The sequence below is a fragment of the Ambystoma mexicanum genome, chromosome 7p (assembly GCF_040938575.1).
Source record: "Ambystoma mexicanum isolate Mex_15411 chromosome 7p, UKY_AmexF1_1, whole genome shotgun sequence".
NCBI classification, from domain to species: Eukaryota; Metazoa; Chordata; class Amphibia; order Caudata; family Ambystomatidae; genus Ambystoma; species Ambystoma mexicanum.
The window spans coordinates 99,835,423-99,853,135 of NC_090939.1; the positions used below are offsets into that span (position 1 = coordinate 99,835,423).

General features: G+C 48.4%; 1 protein-coding gene across 2 annotated transcripts in view; it reads right to left on the reverse strand.

The window, feature by feature from the left end:
* The window catches only part of USF3 (upstream transcription factor family member 3), a 412,604-nt gene that overhangs the window by 50,906 nt on the left and 343,985 nt on the right, over window positions 1-17,713 (reverse strand). For both annotated transcript variants that reach the window (XM_069635868.1, XM_069635867.1), the window contains one exon: window positions 14,947-15,043. In XM_069635868.1, the coding sequence (XP_069491969.1) occupies window positions 14,947-15,043 (97 nt within the window). The remainder of the gene's footprint in view (window positions 1-14,946; window positions 15,044-17,713) is intronic.

Here is a 17,713-nt window from a genome sequence, read left to right on the forward strand (position 1 = left end):
TTTGAGTTATGCAGAGGGTCTTGAACGTGGCCCTTCGTCCGACTGGGAGCCAGTGGAGGGTTCGGAGAGCACGAGAGATGTGGTCTCTCGGAGTCAGGTCGAGGAGTAGTTTAGCAGCAGCGTTTTTTGTGCTCTTTGGAGTTTGTTAAGATGGTATGCCGGGGCACCTAGGTATAGGGAGTTGGCATAGTCCAGTCTCAACTTTACAACATACATAACTGCAGCAAGTCTGTTCGGGAAGGAGAGGTAGGGAAAGATGTGTCTGAGAAGTTTGAGATGGTAGTGACAATATGTTGACACAATGTTGATCTGAAGGGAGAGGGTTAGGCCAGAGTCCATAGTGCAGTTTACGTTTTTTACTGTGTCGGAGTTGGTTGGCCCGGGGGGAGTTTGAGGGGGGGGGGGTGGACCCAGGGACGGAGCCATGGGAGTGGATGAGGTAGAAGGGCAGTGTTGCCACACACCATGATGTTGGTTTGAGTGGAGTTTAAGACTAGGTGGTTTATGGTCATCCCTCGGTCAATATCTCAAAGACAGGCTTCGAGCACGGGCTGGGGGTTGGTGCACGAATTGGGAATTCTTACGATGATTTGGGTATCATCAGCGTAGTTGTAGCACAAGATGTTGTGTATACGGATGATTCCAGGCAGGGTGGTCATATAGAGGTTGAATAGGAGAGCAGATGGGCATGAGCCTTGTGGTACTCCAGTGTCAATTGAGCGAGCAGCTGAGACAAATGGGGAGAGGAGGGTTATTGATTTCCTGTTGCTGAGGAAGGAGGCGATCCACTTGACTGCAGTGCCACGGATTCCAAGGGAGTGGAGGCAGTCAAGGAGGATTGAGTGGTTAACAGTGTCAAAGGCTGCAGAGAGATTGAGGATAGTGCAGCGTATCCTTCAGAGTCTGCGGTGACTTTAAGATCATCCCAGATCGAGGTCAGAGTGGTTTCAGTTCCATGTTGTGGTCTGAAGCCAGATTGTGCGGGGTTGAGGAGGTTGTTGGAATCTACAAAAGGCATTGAGCTGGCAGTATGCTGTTAGGTCGATGAGTTTTGCAAGGAATCTGGCGTTTGAGATGGGTCTGTAGTTATTGGGATCAAGGGGGTCGAGGGATGGCTTTTTATGAAGAGGATTGAAATGCGCAATTTTGAAGGCATCAGGGAAGCTGCCAGAGCTGAGGGAGTCATTTATTATGGCTCTTGCATGTTCTCCTGCGCAGATAGACGAGAATATTTCTTTCATCAATGTGCAATTCTGATACAATGATTCGCCACAAATGTCATAAAAGCTATCCAAATTGCTGTCCAATGGAGCTTGTGACAAGAAAGTGTCGACTCGAGTTTGGCTCGGTAATCAGCGTGGTTTTCATACCCAAGCCATCTTCAGGACATAAAGAGAATCCATTTGTAATCACACTGGTGTGTGTTAACAATTCAGAAGAAGAGTATCTAATCTGTGGACTTGCAGCAGTCGGTTGGAAAGACCCATCCGTCCCCGTTTCGTCGTATCTGCAGCCCAAATGGTGCAGTCCCGATGTGACAGTCTCCCCGGTGAATAATAGCAAGATACTGTCTGTATCTACTTCTGCGCGATGTAATATCCTCATTCAATTACATGCTGTCTGGACATTTCAGTGATGCAACACGCCCAGTTTCTACAGTAGTGTCTTTGCATCTGTTGTGAATCATGTGAGGCAGTTAGTTGTTTCCAGGCAGTTCATCCCGATGTCACAATGTAGCACGTAGGCGTTTTCTCACAAAGTAACGACAACAGCAAACGATATGTGATGTCATCAATGACATTTCTGATGTTTTAGCAGTGCACAGTAGTGGCACGAGTTATGGTTGTTTAGCTTATTATAACTGGTGAATTTCTGGGGGTTTTTGATTTTACTTGTAACAATAACGTCCCTGTAACAAATTTGTTTCACTGAATTTCATAGGTTTTTACTAGTACACTTAAAAGAATGTCCATTTTATTTTAAAAATCATGTTAATAGAAATTTTTATTATTGCTGTTCTACTTTTACCTGTCCACCTTCCTCCAACAATCACCCCAATCAAATTCACACAACATAATTCAAAGACGGTTGGATAAAACATCTCTCCGTCCATCCGTCCCTCCCTCTCTCCTCTGATGACTTTATAGAAATACCAAATCCTCCCATTTGTGTTTCTCATTCCGATACCCCATCCCTTTCATAAATCCATTTACCCAGACAAGATACCAACATCTGTGGTGAACTCTGCACCCACGCTTATTGGGCCTTCCTTGTAGCAGTCTTGAGTCTGGGCAGCATTCCCAGGTCCTTTGAGCACCACCCCGTTGCTGGTCTTTTTCTGTGGGGTCTCTGAGCTGTGTGTGTTGCCCATCTTTAAGTCCACCCACCGGCCACAAAACCGTTCTGCTGTGGGCTGCAGTCACACACTGCAGTCATTTTTCCCTGGGCCTCCAGTGGCAGAGTCTGGATCCTGAGATCTTCTGGTAGGGTCCCTCAGGTGGCTCAGCTGGATGTTGCGGTTGATCACAGAACTATGGACTGTAATACTGATCTGTTTTGTCACCATAACTGCAAGAAAACTACAGACTTTGTCCTATTGGTTCTCATGGACAAACTCTACTGAACTTTTAAAACTCCCCATAAATACCACAGACTATTACCTATGGTCCCTTGTTCCCAATGGGATCCTGGAGTGTGTACAGCATTGACTGTATTTGTAACTTAATTGTGCTTTTTATGCCCATTGGTGTGATAAATCAATGTTTTCCCCCTTGAGGGACCCTGTAAAGTAGTTAATACCATCTTAACCCTTATTTTTTCTACTAGTCTAAAAGGTATTTGGGTCTCTGCAACACAATCTTTATGGCAGTTTTAGTTATCCATTTGATTTTTGCTATCCACGTAGAAATCACTGATCTTCACCCTTTACGTACTTGTGAAGTAGATGGTATTGTACTGCATGGTATAAGCATGAGCCCTACTGGGTTCATAAATGGTTTGGGCCTTCGTGTTGACCCCTTTAGTGTTTTTATATTACTTATAGCTACACCTTAGTACTTACTTGTAAATAAAGATATTCCTTCATTGCTTTACTTCTACTAACGAGTATACTTTTGACGAGCGGTACTGTACGGACAATACTTTATGTGCTTATGTTTTAATTAACAAAGTCAGGTTCTACATCCACTTTTGGAAACCATATATGTCAGCTACTGCTAGAGCGATTTCCCAGGAGGAGCACGGTGAGTGGCAAGGCCCTCCTAGGAGCGCCTTCATTTTTGTATAGTTGCAGGCCCCAAGGCCTTTTAGAGCCCCTCAGCAGCCCACTCCCACCTCGCGCCCTCTTCCTGCTTTCCCTTCCCTCCCGCCGCCCGACCCGCCCAGCACCCCTCTCATTGGTCCTCTCACCCTTCATCACTGGTCTTCCCAGGGCAGCCCTCTGCCCGTGCAGCCCTGCGGCTAAGGGCCCAAGGCCAAGGGCGGCTCCAACAGAGGTGGCTCCAGGAAGTGACAGCAGGTGTCCACAGGGGAAGCAGTGACCAGCAGTCAACCGTCAACTACAAGGACCAATAAGGTAGGAGTGGCCGGGGTCAGGAGTAAGGGCAACCACCCTACCCCAGACCCCGAACCACTTAACAAACTCATAATAAATAAGGTGATTACTCCCCACTGCATCCCTCTCACCCTCAAATTAGAGAAAATGTAATCATTACCCAAGACTGTAACAATCTGACCAGCTAGACACAGACCTTTACAGGTCTCTCAAACCCAACAGGGCCTATGTGTCCAAATTTGCACTGTATGATATCTGGACTGCATTGATAGGCCTCTCTCCAACTATTCAGGTCTCTCAAATTTAGCAGGGCTCAATTGCATTGTGCATTGTGTGATAGCTAGAACACATTGACAGGCCTCTCTCTCAAATCCAACAGGGCCTCTGTGTCCAAATTGAATTGTGTGATATCGAGAAAGCATTGACAGGCCTCTCTCCCACTATACAGGTCTCTCTAATCGAGTAGGGGCTCTATCACCAAATTGCACTGTATGATATCTAGATTGCATCGTTAGGCTCTCTCCCACTATACATGTCTTTCAAGCTTAGTAGGGGTTCCAGCTCTAGATTGCATAGTACAATATTCAGATCTCATTGACGGATCCTTAGACAGGTCTCCCAAACCCCGCTGATCAACTCACCCTGAAAGGGAGACAGAACCCACCAGTGAATTACTGTGATGTGACACCCTGATTAGAGGCTAACACTCATAAGGCATATATCCTAGCTGTGCCCCTCCAAATAACCCAACAACTAGTAGATATCCTCCCTAAGCCCTCACTGCTCGCACACTGCAGTGAACCACCTATACGGAGACGGACACTAAAGAGAGCCACTGAGAACACCTAACGATATAACCCCTAATCCACCTACGCCACCCCTCTCTAGACAGCAACTAAACGAGCCAACATCAGCTGGAAATTACCACCCACAGACAGAGACCTAACTGTTAGCGGACAGTCCTCCATGCACATTACAACGCCACAAGACAACCAGACCAAAGCAGAACCAAATGGACATCAGCAAACAAAGACTAAACAACCTCTTACAATGCCGTGCAAACAACCCATCCTGAGAGAAAGAAAAATAGAAGAAACAACAAACACTCCGGAAGAGCAACAAAGAACCACAACTACATAACGCACCCCCAAAGTCAGGAACAAGAATAGAACCAACACAGAGAAGAGACAAATCCCTCTACTTAACTCCTTACTTCACCGACCACAGGTCACCAGAAAGAACAAGGAAACCAACCCAATGCTAGAAGCCGCAACATCAAACTACCCCACACAATCGGGCAGAAGGATGATTAACACAAGTAACAACAAACATACCTCCGATGCGATAACACCTTTCATCACCAAAGCAAGAAGAACTTCCAATCGACAACCACAACTCTTCGAAGACGAACCCGATGAAAACAAAAACCCAAAACAGAACCTAGAAGAACTCTTCGAAGACGGCGACACCCGAAACCCTAAACCTCAGGAAGAGTTCGACCAGGAAGGAAACCCCAAGACCAATCATAAGACAAACTCAGCAAGAAAATCCAACCAAAACAACACCCCCCAAACTCCACTGCAATCTTATAAACGCAAGATCCATGTCAAAACATTCAACAACAGAGATCTTCAAACTACTCTATGACAATGCCATTGACATCCTGTTCATCACAGAAACATGGCTGGACGACAACTACAAAATCACACTCCAAAGCTGCCTTCCAACCAACTTCAAATGCCTCCAAATAAACAGGAAAATAAAAAAAGGAGGAGGCATTGCAATAGCATTCAAAGGACACCTGAAAATAAAAACAGATGAACCGCTCAACATCCCCCAACTGTGAAACCATGGTAATACACCTAAAAGCAAGCCCAAAAACCAACATCACATTCATCCTGGTGTAGAGACCACTGACATATGATGCAACCTTCGTCGACAACTTCATAGAAGCCACCACCAACATAGCCATCAACCACGAACACCTAATCATCCTGGGGGACTTCAACATCTGGTTTGAAGACAGTCATGCCAACTCCCTAAACTCACTGACTTAACAACTCACTACCATGAAACGACAACTAGTAAAAGGGGCAACACACTCGGAAGGACACACCCTTGACGCAATCTTCGCGGAGGAAAAACTCACCACGGCACCGCCGATACAAATACTGTGGAGCGACCATCTCATCATCCCATTCGTGATCACTCTGCCTACCCAAGTCTCCATCCAACCCCCTAAACTCTCAACCACCACAAAAAGAAACTGGAAACACGTCAAAGAAAGCACCCTATTCGAACAACTGGAGTTAACCAGACCGTCAACTGCAGAACTAGAGCTAACCGACAGACAGGAAAGCTAAGCTACTACACAAATGGATCGCAGATGCAATCGAAGAGATCGTCCAGAAAAACCATTCACCCCATCAACAAAAAAAAAGAGCAATGGCAAAATGGTTCACCCTACTATTAAGCACAATGAAAAAAGAAAACAACAAAATTGAACTGGAATGGAGGAAAGAATACAACCCGGACAAAAAAAATCACTGTTCCAGAGACAAATCCGTGCATGCAAGAAGGAAAATCAAAAAGGCGAAGAGAAGGCATTATGATTACAGAATCACCAATGCCTCCAACACACAAAAAGAAATGTTTAACATCATTAAAGAGATGAGAAACCCACCATGCTGCGACAACACCCCAACCCCTCAGAGAAACTATGCAACGTCCTTGCAGACCATTTAAAAAAAATTCTATGACATATGACAATCCATACAAAACATACTAACCGACCACAACATACTACAAAGTGAACCCATCACAGAACCTCAGCACAAACTCAAAAATGTTCCTGAAATATCAGCAGAGGCATTTGCATTGCTGGTAAAACACAGCAAGAAAGCTGGATCACCCATGGACCCCTGTCCCCCGGACATCTACAAATCAATCCTCGCACAAGGAACGCCGTCAGAATACTACAGAAACCTTATGAACCTTTCTCTAGCAACAGGAACTGTACCAAAGACCTTCAAATCAGCATATATCAAACCACTTCTTAAAAACACAAGTGGCGATACAGAAGACCTCTCCAACTACAGGGCAATTTCAAACATTCCCTACCCGGCAAAACTCATGGAAACCTACTTATATAAATGAACCCAAGAATACGTAGAAAAACACCACCTGCTGGACCAACCTCAAGTCGGTTTCAGACCCGCAAGAGGAATGGAAACAGCACTACTATCCATCTGGGATGACCTAAAAACCAACGCAGATTCAAACACAACCTCGGCCCTCCTTCTACTCGACCTCTCTGCAGCCTTCGACACAGTTAGTCATGACACCCTAACCAAAAGACTAGAAGACATATGCATAACAGACACAGCACTACTCTGGATTAAATAATTCCTAGCAGACAGAACAGATACTGTATGGATTAAACCCTTCAAATCCTCTCCAAACGTTAACGACTGGAGTGACACGAGGATCCTCACTCCCAACGGAAATGGGAACCGCAACATCACCATCTAAGGTAGTAAAAAATATGGGAGTCCTGATGGACAACACCCTTACCTTAGAAGCACGAGTAAATGCAACAGTCAAGAAGAACAAGTTACTCTCTTACCTGGTAACGTTCTTTCGATGGGATGGTCCGACGACATATTCCATATCTATGACAGTAATCACCACAGCTGAGCTGCTTCGGAAAATATACAGCATCTGCGTCGATGAACCGTCCTCGAGGATCTCCTCCGACGGCCGACGTCACCCGATGTGATAAGTGGACGCACAACGCCCATAGCCTCAGTTGTAGTTTTTTCCCAGAACGTGTGCCACCAGTCTTCTGCCAGTCTGACACACAAAGCCTTGCGGAAACGTAAGCTGCAATCGCATAAGAAATTCTGTAGCGGGCAGGGAGGGAGCGAAATGGAATACGTTGTCGGACCATCCCATCGAAAGAACGTTACCAGGTAAGAGAGTAACTTGTTCTTCGAGGGGATTGGGTCCTCCTACGTATTCCATATCTATGACAGACTCCCAAAGCAGTACCAATGCAAGGAGGTGGGAAAAGAATTTAGAAAACAGAATTTTAGCATGCCCAATCAAATTGCGGAGTAAAGGACCGCCTTGCCAAAGGCCAGATCCTGCCCCCAGATGGAAATCGAGGGAATAATGACGTACAAAAGTATGTACCGAAGCCCAGGTCGCTGCATCACAGATGTTGCGAATAGGAACACCCCTCTGCAGGGCAGTAGAGGCAGCCATACCCCTGGTAGAATGGGCCTGTAAGCCGACCGGGGGGTCCTTACCCGCCAAGCGGCAACACTCCGAGATAGCCAAAATAATCCAGCGAGACAAAGTCCGTTTCGTCACAACCTGTCCCAAACGCTTTCCAGCGTAACCAATAAAGAGCTGATCGTCCACTCTGGCTCGGGACATGCGTGAAATATAAAAGCTTAACGCTCTCCTAGGATCAAGCCTATGGAGCCTCTCCTCTTCCTTACCAGGATGTCGAGGAGGATAAAATGCTGGAAGAACAACCTTCCGGCCTAAATGAAATTCCGACACCACCTTCGGAAGAAAAGAAGGACGAACTCTAAGGACAACCCTGTCCTTATGAAACACAGTGAAGTGTGGTTTAACTGAAAGTGTCTGTAACTCACTCACTCTGCGAGCGGAAGTGACCACAACTAAAAATACATTTTTCTGAGTTAACAGTCTCAAAGGGCATGAATGCAAAGGGCATGAATGCAAAGGCTCAAACGGAGCACCCATCAGAAACTTGAGAACAAGGTTCAAATCCCAAGCTGACACCCGGAAAGGTGACGGAGGGAACACATTAGTGAGCCCTTTCAGAAACTAAGAAATTAAAGGAATTTTAAATTAGGAACACTCTGTAGACGAGTGCTTAAATATGGACAGTGCTGCCATTTAATCTTTGGTAGGCCAAAGAAAGCAAAAAAGACAGAACCATGGGAATTTCACATGCAAAAGGATCCACATTCTTAACCCTGCACCAGTTGCAAAACTTACTCCAACGGCAACGGCACAGGGATTTTGTTGCGGGCCTTCTGGCCGAAAGCAACACCTCCATCTTTTCTTCAGGGAGGTCCCAATCCTTATACCTCAACCTTTCAGAAACCAAGCGTGAAAGTTGAGGGACCTGACCTCTGAATGGAGAAGCTGAACCCCCCTCCTGTGAGAGCAGATCATCTCGGTAGGGAGGACAGATGGACAAGTCGAGAAGGTCTGGGTACCACATCCTCCGGGCCCACGCCGGAGCAAAGAGGATCATCCGGGAACCGAATCTCCGTAACCTCCACAATACTTGCGGGATGACGGGGACTGGAGGAAACGAGGACAGCAGTGGGAATGACCACTCCACCACGAACACGTCTCCTAAGGCTCCGTTTGGAGGAAACTCCCGTGAGCAGAACCTCCCGCACTTCCGGTTGACACTGGGGACGAAGAGATCCACTTGAGGGGTCCCCCAAAGGGCGAAGATCTCCAGGAGAATCTCCTGAGCCAGCTCCCACTCGTGAGAGATCGCGCTCTGCCTGCTCAGAGCGTCCGCCATCTCGTTTTCATCTCCTGCCAGATGAACTGCCAAGATCGAAACTTCCTGCTGGATTGCCCAGAACCAGAGCTGCTTCCCCTCCCTGCACAGAGGAATTGACCCTGCCCCCCCCTTTTTGTTGAGGTAGTGCATGGCCACCGTGTTGCCCATCAGGATCAGGACATTCTTTCCTCGCACAGTCGGCAGAAAAGCCTTCAGGGCTAGCCTGACGGCCCTCAGCTCCAACAGATTGATATGGAGTCTGGACTCCGACGGAGACCAACGACCGCTGACTGTCAGCCCGTTGGCATGAGCTCCCCATCCTGTGAGGGATGCATCCGTCACGATCGTCACCTCCGGCCAGGGAAGCAAAAATGGAGCCCCCCTCATCAGATTGCCTTCGTCGGCCCACCACAGAAGGTCCTGGGCGACCGAAGACGGCACCTGAACCGGGTCCGACATCCTGCAGGAGGACTGAGACCACTGGAGCTTGAGTGTCCATTGCAAAGATCTCATCCACAACCTGGCCTCTGGCACCAGAAGAATGCAGGATGCCATGAGGCCGAGCAGTCTCAAGAACTCGAACGCTGGGAGAGTCTGGGCAAGTTGAAACTTGTGCACCATCTGCTGAATGTGATGAGCCCTCACCTCGGGTGGAAAACACTGCCCCAGGGACGTGTCGAGCAATGCTCCGATGTACTGGAGCCTCTGAGTTGGTGTCAAATGGGACTTCTTTAAATTGAGGGAGAAGCCCAGCTTGTGAAGGGAGTGGCAGGTGACGGACAGATGATCCAGGACTTGCTCGGGAGAGCGCGCCCTGATCAACCAATCGTCCAGGTAGGGGTAGACGTGAATCCCCCTTTCCTGAGGTGCGCTGCCACCACTACCATGAGCTTGGTGAAAGACCCTTGGGGCAGAGGTCAATCCGAACGGCAGGACCCGAAACTGAAAGTGCGAGTCGCCAACCGCAAACCTCAGGTACTTCTTGTGCTTTGGATGGATCGGCACATGAAAATAAGCGTCCTTGAGGTCGAGAGACACCAACCAGTACTGAAGTTGAAGGGCCAGGAGGACTTGAGAGAGAGTAACCATCTTGAACTTGTCCTTCCTGAGGAGTTTGTTCAAACCGCGCAAGTCCATGATGGGTCTCAATCCCCCCGTCTTTCTTGGAAATTAAAAAATAAGGGGAATACCATCCCTTGTTCCTCTCCGCTACAAGCACCAGTTCTATGGCGCCTTTCTCCAGCAGGGATTTAATTTCCTGCGCAAGGAGCGGATCCAGACTCTTCAAAGAGAGATTCCCCAGTGGATTGTCTTGAGGCCTCTGCCGGAAAGGAATACAGTAACCGTGGGTTATGATCTCCAGAACCCACACATCTGAAGTAATGGCGCGCCACTCCGCAAGATGCTGCGCCAGCCTTCCCCCAACCGGCGAACCATGGGACATGGCCTCATGACTGAGCTGAAGCGGCTGCAGCATTGCCTGAGGGCAAAGAGGCAACAGCCCGAGTGGCCTTGGCACCTCGAGTACCTTGATTTCCACCTCTGGCACTCCTGCGGTGGCCCCTTTGACTGGCAGCTCCTCTCGCTTTACCAAAGGATGAGTAATAACGAAAGGAACCTCCCCTCCATTGCTGTCCCCTAGGACGAAAAAAGGCGGAGGTTGTCGAACTGCAGCGCCCAACGACTTGGCTGCAGCTTTGGAGGTCTGCAATCTCTCAAGGCTCTCGTCAGCCTGCTGCCAAAAAGATGTTCCCCGTCAAAGGGCATGTTGAGGAGCCGGGCCTGCACATCAGGAGCAAACCCGACTTCCGCAACCACTCCAACCTGCGTATCACGGTGCTCGCCGCCATGGACTGGCTGACGCAATCTGCCATGTCCAAACCCGACTGAACGGCCTCACACATAGCATTCTTGCCATCCTGAACCATGGCAAGGAAACCATCCCGTTCATCCCCTTCGGGAATATGTTCAGCCGCCAAGGAAACAGTTGCACAGAGTGTGCGTGAAACGTGACAAGGCACAAATGGAGTTGGCCGCCTGAAGCGCCATATCCCCTGCAGAAGACACTTTCTTCGCCCAGCCGTCAAAACGCTTGTCGTCCCTATAGGCAGGGATGGTAGGGTACGATGCCTGCTTTGCCGGGGCCGTAGCCGCCTGCACCACCAAACTCTCCAGAGTAGGGTGCTTGGATAAGTAGCAGGGGTCACTACTGGCTGGGTGGTATTTTCGCAGCAAAGACTTGCTCACTGCTGGGAGACTCTCCGGAGCAGTCCAAGCCACTGCCACCCTTCTTTGCAGAGCCATATGGAATGGCAGTACCGGGTCAGTTGGCGGACCAATGTCGAGGATATCTGTAAGGTCATCCTGAACAAACTCCCCTGGGGGAGCAGACCATCTTAAGTACTCGGAGACCCGTGACATAAGTCGCCGGTACGAAGAATCGGCATGAGTGCCAGGCTCATGCCTACAAAACTCCACCGCCGGAGAGGTGTCCAGTCTACTAGCATCATGCAGGGACTGCCTCAGGTCCTCAAACTGGCTATGGCCCGAGAGAATCTCGTCAGGCACCGTGTCAGGCACCATGCCATCATCAGAGCCCTCATTCACCTCTGAAATGAATTCCAGATGGCGGTAAGAAGGCACAGAACTGGAACCAAAGCCATGCTTGACCTTGGCCAGAGCCTTCCTAGGTGGTTCCCCCGAGCCACGGGGTACCCCCGTCGACACAGCCCCGAAAGGCGTCGAGTGAATCGGCGCAGACGTCGAGAGAATCGGCGTCGACGACAGACGGCGCAGACAGCATCGACGGTGTCGACACAGTCCTCGAAGGCGGAGCCCCGAGCGTGTCCCTTGACATCCTGGGCGCCGACGACTTCCTCGGAGGCGGAGCCTCGAGAGTGTGTCGACGACCTTGGCGCCACAGGCGTCGACGTCTTCCTCGAAGACTTCACAGGTTCACACAGTCTTGAGCGCTTCGAGGACTGGGACCTGGACCGGGCATGCCGAGAACGATTCCCCTTGTCCAAGCGGGCCCTTTCCAGCGAATCGCGACAACCACCCGAGCCCGAAGGCGTGTGAGCGGCGTCACTCGGATGATCACGACCGACCCCACTCGGAGGCGCGGACGGACCAGTGCCCTGCGATTCGAGAATAGCCAACATTTTCTTCCCGAAGGAAGCCCATTCCTACAGTGTCGCATGCTTGGTGGGGTAAGCGACCCGCCGACGGGCGGAGTCCTCGGATGAGGACGGGGAAGGCGACTGATGACAGCACTTCCGGGTGTGCCTCGAAGAGGCAGAGGAGTGGCGAGACCGACTCCAGGACCGAGACCCACTGGACTTCCGACGACGACGCAGAGAGTTGCCCCTCGAGTCGTCTGTCGAAAGCCCCGCAGACCTCGACTTCCGGGGCTTGGACACCTTACCTACTGATAACTTCTTCTTGCGCTCCCGCAAGGCTTTCGACGTGAGCGACTGGGAGTCGACACAGTCATCCGTGTCATGGGCCTCCCCGAGGCACCAGAGGCAGGCGTCGTGCGAGTCAGTGACCGACATCTTGGACCCACAGTCCTGCCACTTCTTAAAGCCGGACGCGGTGTGGAAGATGAGGTAGACATCTTCACGAAGAAATCGTACACAAACAGGTTCAAAGAACCAAGATGAACAACAGAAACTCCAAAGAGTCGAGGCGTACCGAGATTCACGAAGCGAACACGTTCGCTGAAAAAACGGAACTGTGGCTATGGGCGTCATGCGTCCTACTTATCACATCGGGTAATGTCGGCCTTCGGAGGAGGTCCTCGAGGACGGCGCATCGACATCATCGATGCCGAAAATTTTCCGAAGCAGCACAGCTGTGGCGATTACTGTCAGATATGGAATACGTCGGAGCACCCAAGCCCCTCGAAGAAAAAAAAAAATCTCCTCCACACGGCAAGAAGAATCCTACCTTTCCTCTCCTTCACGCACAAAAACACTCACTATCATCGCCCTAATCATATCAAGTATCGACTATGCAAACAGCCTCTACCTCGGAATTCCAGAATTCCTCCTGAAGAAACTACAATGGACCCAAAATGCAGCAGCCAGACTACTCCTCAAACTATCAAGAACAGAACACATCGCCCCTGCCCTAAAAACAATACACTGGCTACCAGTAAAACATCGCATCACCTTCAAAACAATGTGCGTAACGCACACTGCAATCAATGGACAGGGAGCAGAATTCCACAAAAAAAATAATCTACAAGCCAACAAGACCCCTCAGGTCAAGCAACAAAATCCGCCTGGAATCTAAACCATACCTCAAGAAGAAACGGGGAGGCACCTCCTTTTACCACTTAGCCACAAAAACCTGGAACAACATCCCAAAAAGACATAAGAAAAACAAAATAAAAAAAAAATCACATAAAATTTAGGCAATTACTAAAAATCTGGCTCTGCAACACCACAGACTCAAACTTAAAACCGAATCGGAAAGAAAAGGGATGAATGAACGGACTCGGACAACCCCCAGTACAGACTGTGGACATCTCCCTATGTGAAGAAGCTCCCATGGCACCTGGACGGAGGACGCTGGTTAGAGGGGAACAAGGGCGACACCCGAATTGAGTCGGAATAAACTCCCCACCCAACCACTGCACTCGTCCAGAAATTGCCACCGGGTACCACAGTATAGTGGAATTATCGGGATATTAGCAATCACCACAATATATGAGCTGTGGACATAGGCCGGTGCACTAGCCGTATGGGTGTGAAGCGAAGACTGGGAAGGAGGGGGCCAGATGTGAAAGGGACCCCGAAGACAGAGGCTGGGGCGCTCCCGAACCCCACCTGGGGAAATTAAAGAAGCCCAGCGCCTCAATTGAGCATAAAGATGCCAACTAACCAATTGCACTAACAATTTTCCCCTCTGCACACACCCCTCAAACTCGAAACCAAACAACCACAAACCTACAGCACAACAAACCACAAAAACTTCACTTCACTGCAACAACAAAACAAAAAACACACAGACGCGCACAACAATACATGACTACTGGCCGCAAAACACCCCAGGGCCAGCCAACGACCCACCGGGCTGAGGCCGCCAACAGCAGATCACTGCTCTCTTGCACTTTTCCAGATACTCCCCACTAACCACCCTTCCCCTTCCTCTTTCAGAGCCGCTAGAGCGCCAGGGGACCACTGCGGTGGCGATAGTGCACGGTACAAATGTTCTTTAACATTAACACTAACTGTACTTTGTAACCACCCTGCTCCCCTCCAAAGAGTGAATTCTGGATGCACGTTCATGTTACCCGGGTAAGAGTCAGGTACAACTTGGTGGTAAACCCTACCTAGTACTATAGGTTGTTTCATCTCAGACCTGACAAGGGGACAGCCCCAACAGTAAAGTGAGAAGCTCCAGAAGTTTACCTTTGGGAAACATGGTGGAGTCTCAACGTTACTAAATGTTCTCAGAACATGAGAGACTAAACAAGCTGTAATGGTGGAGAAAGAGGGAGGTAGTCTGGAATGCTCTATGAAGAGGACAACATTGGAGAGACATGTACATTTGCAGCCAGAATGCATCTTTATTTTTTTTAACTAAACAGCTGTGATTATAAATGTTTATATTAACTACAAAATACTAGTGTTCTCCATTAGTTGTGAACTTCTGAACCATGGCAGATGACAGAGTTCAAACCCAAACTGGACAAAATGTCAAGCCTTTAAACTGGGTAAACGTGCTGTGGGGATCTACTAAGTACATACACACTCCTTGCACTTGTACTTTGTTGCATAACGCATTCACACTGTTGAAGGTTAACCACCCTGTACCCAATCCTTACCCTGTTCTTTGTCTCCGCCATTCAGGAGAAGTTCATCATTTTGCCTCTTGAGTTCATTTATGTACTTGAATGCTTGATCCAAGATCATGTTCTTACTCTGTAAAGAAAGAAAACGTTGTGTGCAAGTTACTTTGTGGCTCATCTGATTAAATCCTATAAAAGCCATTTACACAAAACCTGGGTTGCGATATTTACTATACTCTTTTCATATTGGTTTAATGTAGAATTTTAAAGTTTGTTCGAGGATTTGGTCTTACCCAATGAGTCACTGAATTCAGAGTGACTGCGGTGGAAGAGTTATGGGGCCTGGATGGAGCAGCACAATGGGTCTGTTTGTCCAACCTCCATCACTAGGACAAATTATTAAATGCACTGACATAGCATGTGGTCAGTGCAGAGAGGTTGCGCGAGTGATGGGCAACTAATGCATTTGTTATTACTCGAGTAGAATCTTCTTTCAGGATTTCCAAACGTTACCTCAGTTTTCCTCATTTTTGGGGACTTTACACTGCTTGAATGAGAGTTCTGTGATAACACAACTTTACCTAACCTTAAAGCCACTAAGCGTAAGCACTAAGAATTGCTGTACAATAATGGCATATGGACTTATTGAGTGTTGGGCATATAGCAAGGAGTCTAACAAAGTATGTAATGGTGACATCTGTGGTCTCATTTGAAGGGAAAGGATACTGTAGTTAGATGCAATGAACGTTTAGTAATGTTCACTACATGCTATAAGATGTCTCAATGAGCTTCTTTTCTGAAATGTATGCCATTGTTTATATCACAACACTGTACGTTGAAGACCTTTTATTAATAGTCAAAGAGATTTTGCTGACCCTGACCCAGCCACAGCTGAAGGCAATTCAGAGGGTATTGTCCGAGGAGTTCTACCCACTCTACCTCTGGATCCACGTGATGTACTTCTCTGATCTCTTTGAAAGTATTGTCCCCTCCCTCTTGAAATGGTAGAACAACATTTTTTTAAAAGGACATCCTCTCTACCCATGTGCTGAGGGTTGTGAAGTATGTTTTATTGAAGCCCTCAGAGATTTAGCTGCTGCTCTTGAAGCCTGAAGTTTCTCTAAGCTGCCATCAGCTTTTTCAACGAACAATTGAGCCCCATCAAAGAGCAGGTCCAGCAAACATGCATGGACATCTAGTGTGAAACCTAATTTCCTTAGCCATGCCAGGCGTCTTAATACCATACTGGCAGCCATTGCCCTGCTTTTTTTTCTCTTTTCACTCAAGCAGGCTGAAGGAGAAGCCGCTAGCTGCACTGTGAGCTGCTGGAGCAGCGTCTTGGAGCAGATCCCACTGAAGGTAGGCCCTGTGGGGCTTAGTTTCTGGCTGGGGAGGCTAAAGAAGAGAATTGGTCACTTTTTCGGCCAAGCATGCATGTTAAAATAATCCCCAGAAGAAGCATAATTGTTTATAAATATAGCGCTAGCATTTGAGGTAATTGCAAGGCTGAATCCTTCCTTGGGGGGGGGGGGGGGGGGTTGCACAATGTCCATCTATATTGCCCTCCGCTTCTGAATATCTCCTCCAAGATGGCCACCCTCTTCATGGGCGTGGAGCCTTAACTGCCCTGCAGCTGCAGTCTTCACCATGACTGGCTGCCTCTGACTACTACAGCTAAAAAGAGGCGCCGGCAGGTGGAAGCCGGTCCCTCCAGCAAAGACCAGCAGCTAAGGCCCTGTCTGGGCCTAGTGCCCACAGCATCTCTGAATCCCCCCCACCCCTCTAGCTATTCGGCTCCAGACTGGTATTCCCTGCTCTCCACCGAACCTGGGCTCATCTCATCTCCATGGTCTCTGCTGACCCATTGAGTGATGGCTAAAATGCTCTGCTGCCTCCTCTTCTAACTCCTGACCCAAAGCTGTGTCGATCTCAGCCTACCTTCTGTTCCTCAACTACTATACATTCTCTTCATTGCATTCTGTGTTCTTTTAAACAAAACAAAAAAATTGTTTCTAGGTGGATGTGCTGTATATCTTGCACCCTCTGCGCACTGCATTTGTGATCCACTTTTAAATCATTTATAGGGGTGTGAGTGCTTTCACATCATTGCACCCATTGTGCACTGCACCTTTGTGTTCCTTTTATAAAAATCAAATCTAGGTGTGTGTGCTTTTACATCATTGCACCCATTGTGCACTGCATTTTGTGTTCCTTTAAAACAAATCTAATCTAGGGGTGTGTGTGCTTTTACATCATTGCACCCATTGTGCCCCTCCTTCCTTTAACTACTAGGCCACCTTGTGAGTTCGGGCCAGGACTGTGCTGTGCAGCTCCCCTCTTTCATTCAATTATCCTGTGTCACCCTCATGGCCCTCCCCATCTCTCCTATCTTCTGTAACTGCTTCACTATTACCTATCCTCCATCTCTCACAAAGTGTGGAAGAAAAAAGCAAAATAATACATCCTCAATGCCAACCCCAGTCTACCCATCGGAGACACCTATATTAGCACAACTTCCAGACAGGTCTTCACCAATATCCTTTTCTCTGTCCCCTCCCCAGATCTAGGGACTCTTCATCTAATTTCTACTCTCTCACTTTTCACATCCTCCCCCATTAATGGTGGCACCAATTGGGAAGTCCTTTTGGCGGGCTTCTTATCATGCTGCATCATTAATGTCTACCACACTGGCCCGATCTTGGTTCAGGGTCCACAACCCAACCTCCTCCTCTTTGAATGGTGTCTGCCGTCCCTCATCAACCTCCTTCCTTCCTGCACCTGCCTCTTCCCCATCGGTTCTCTC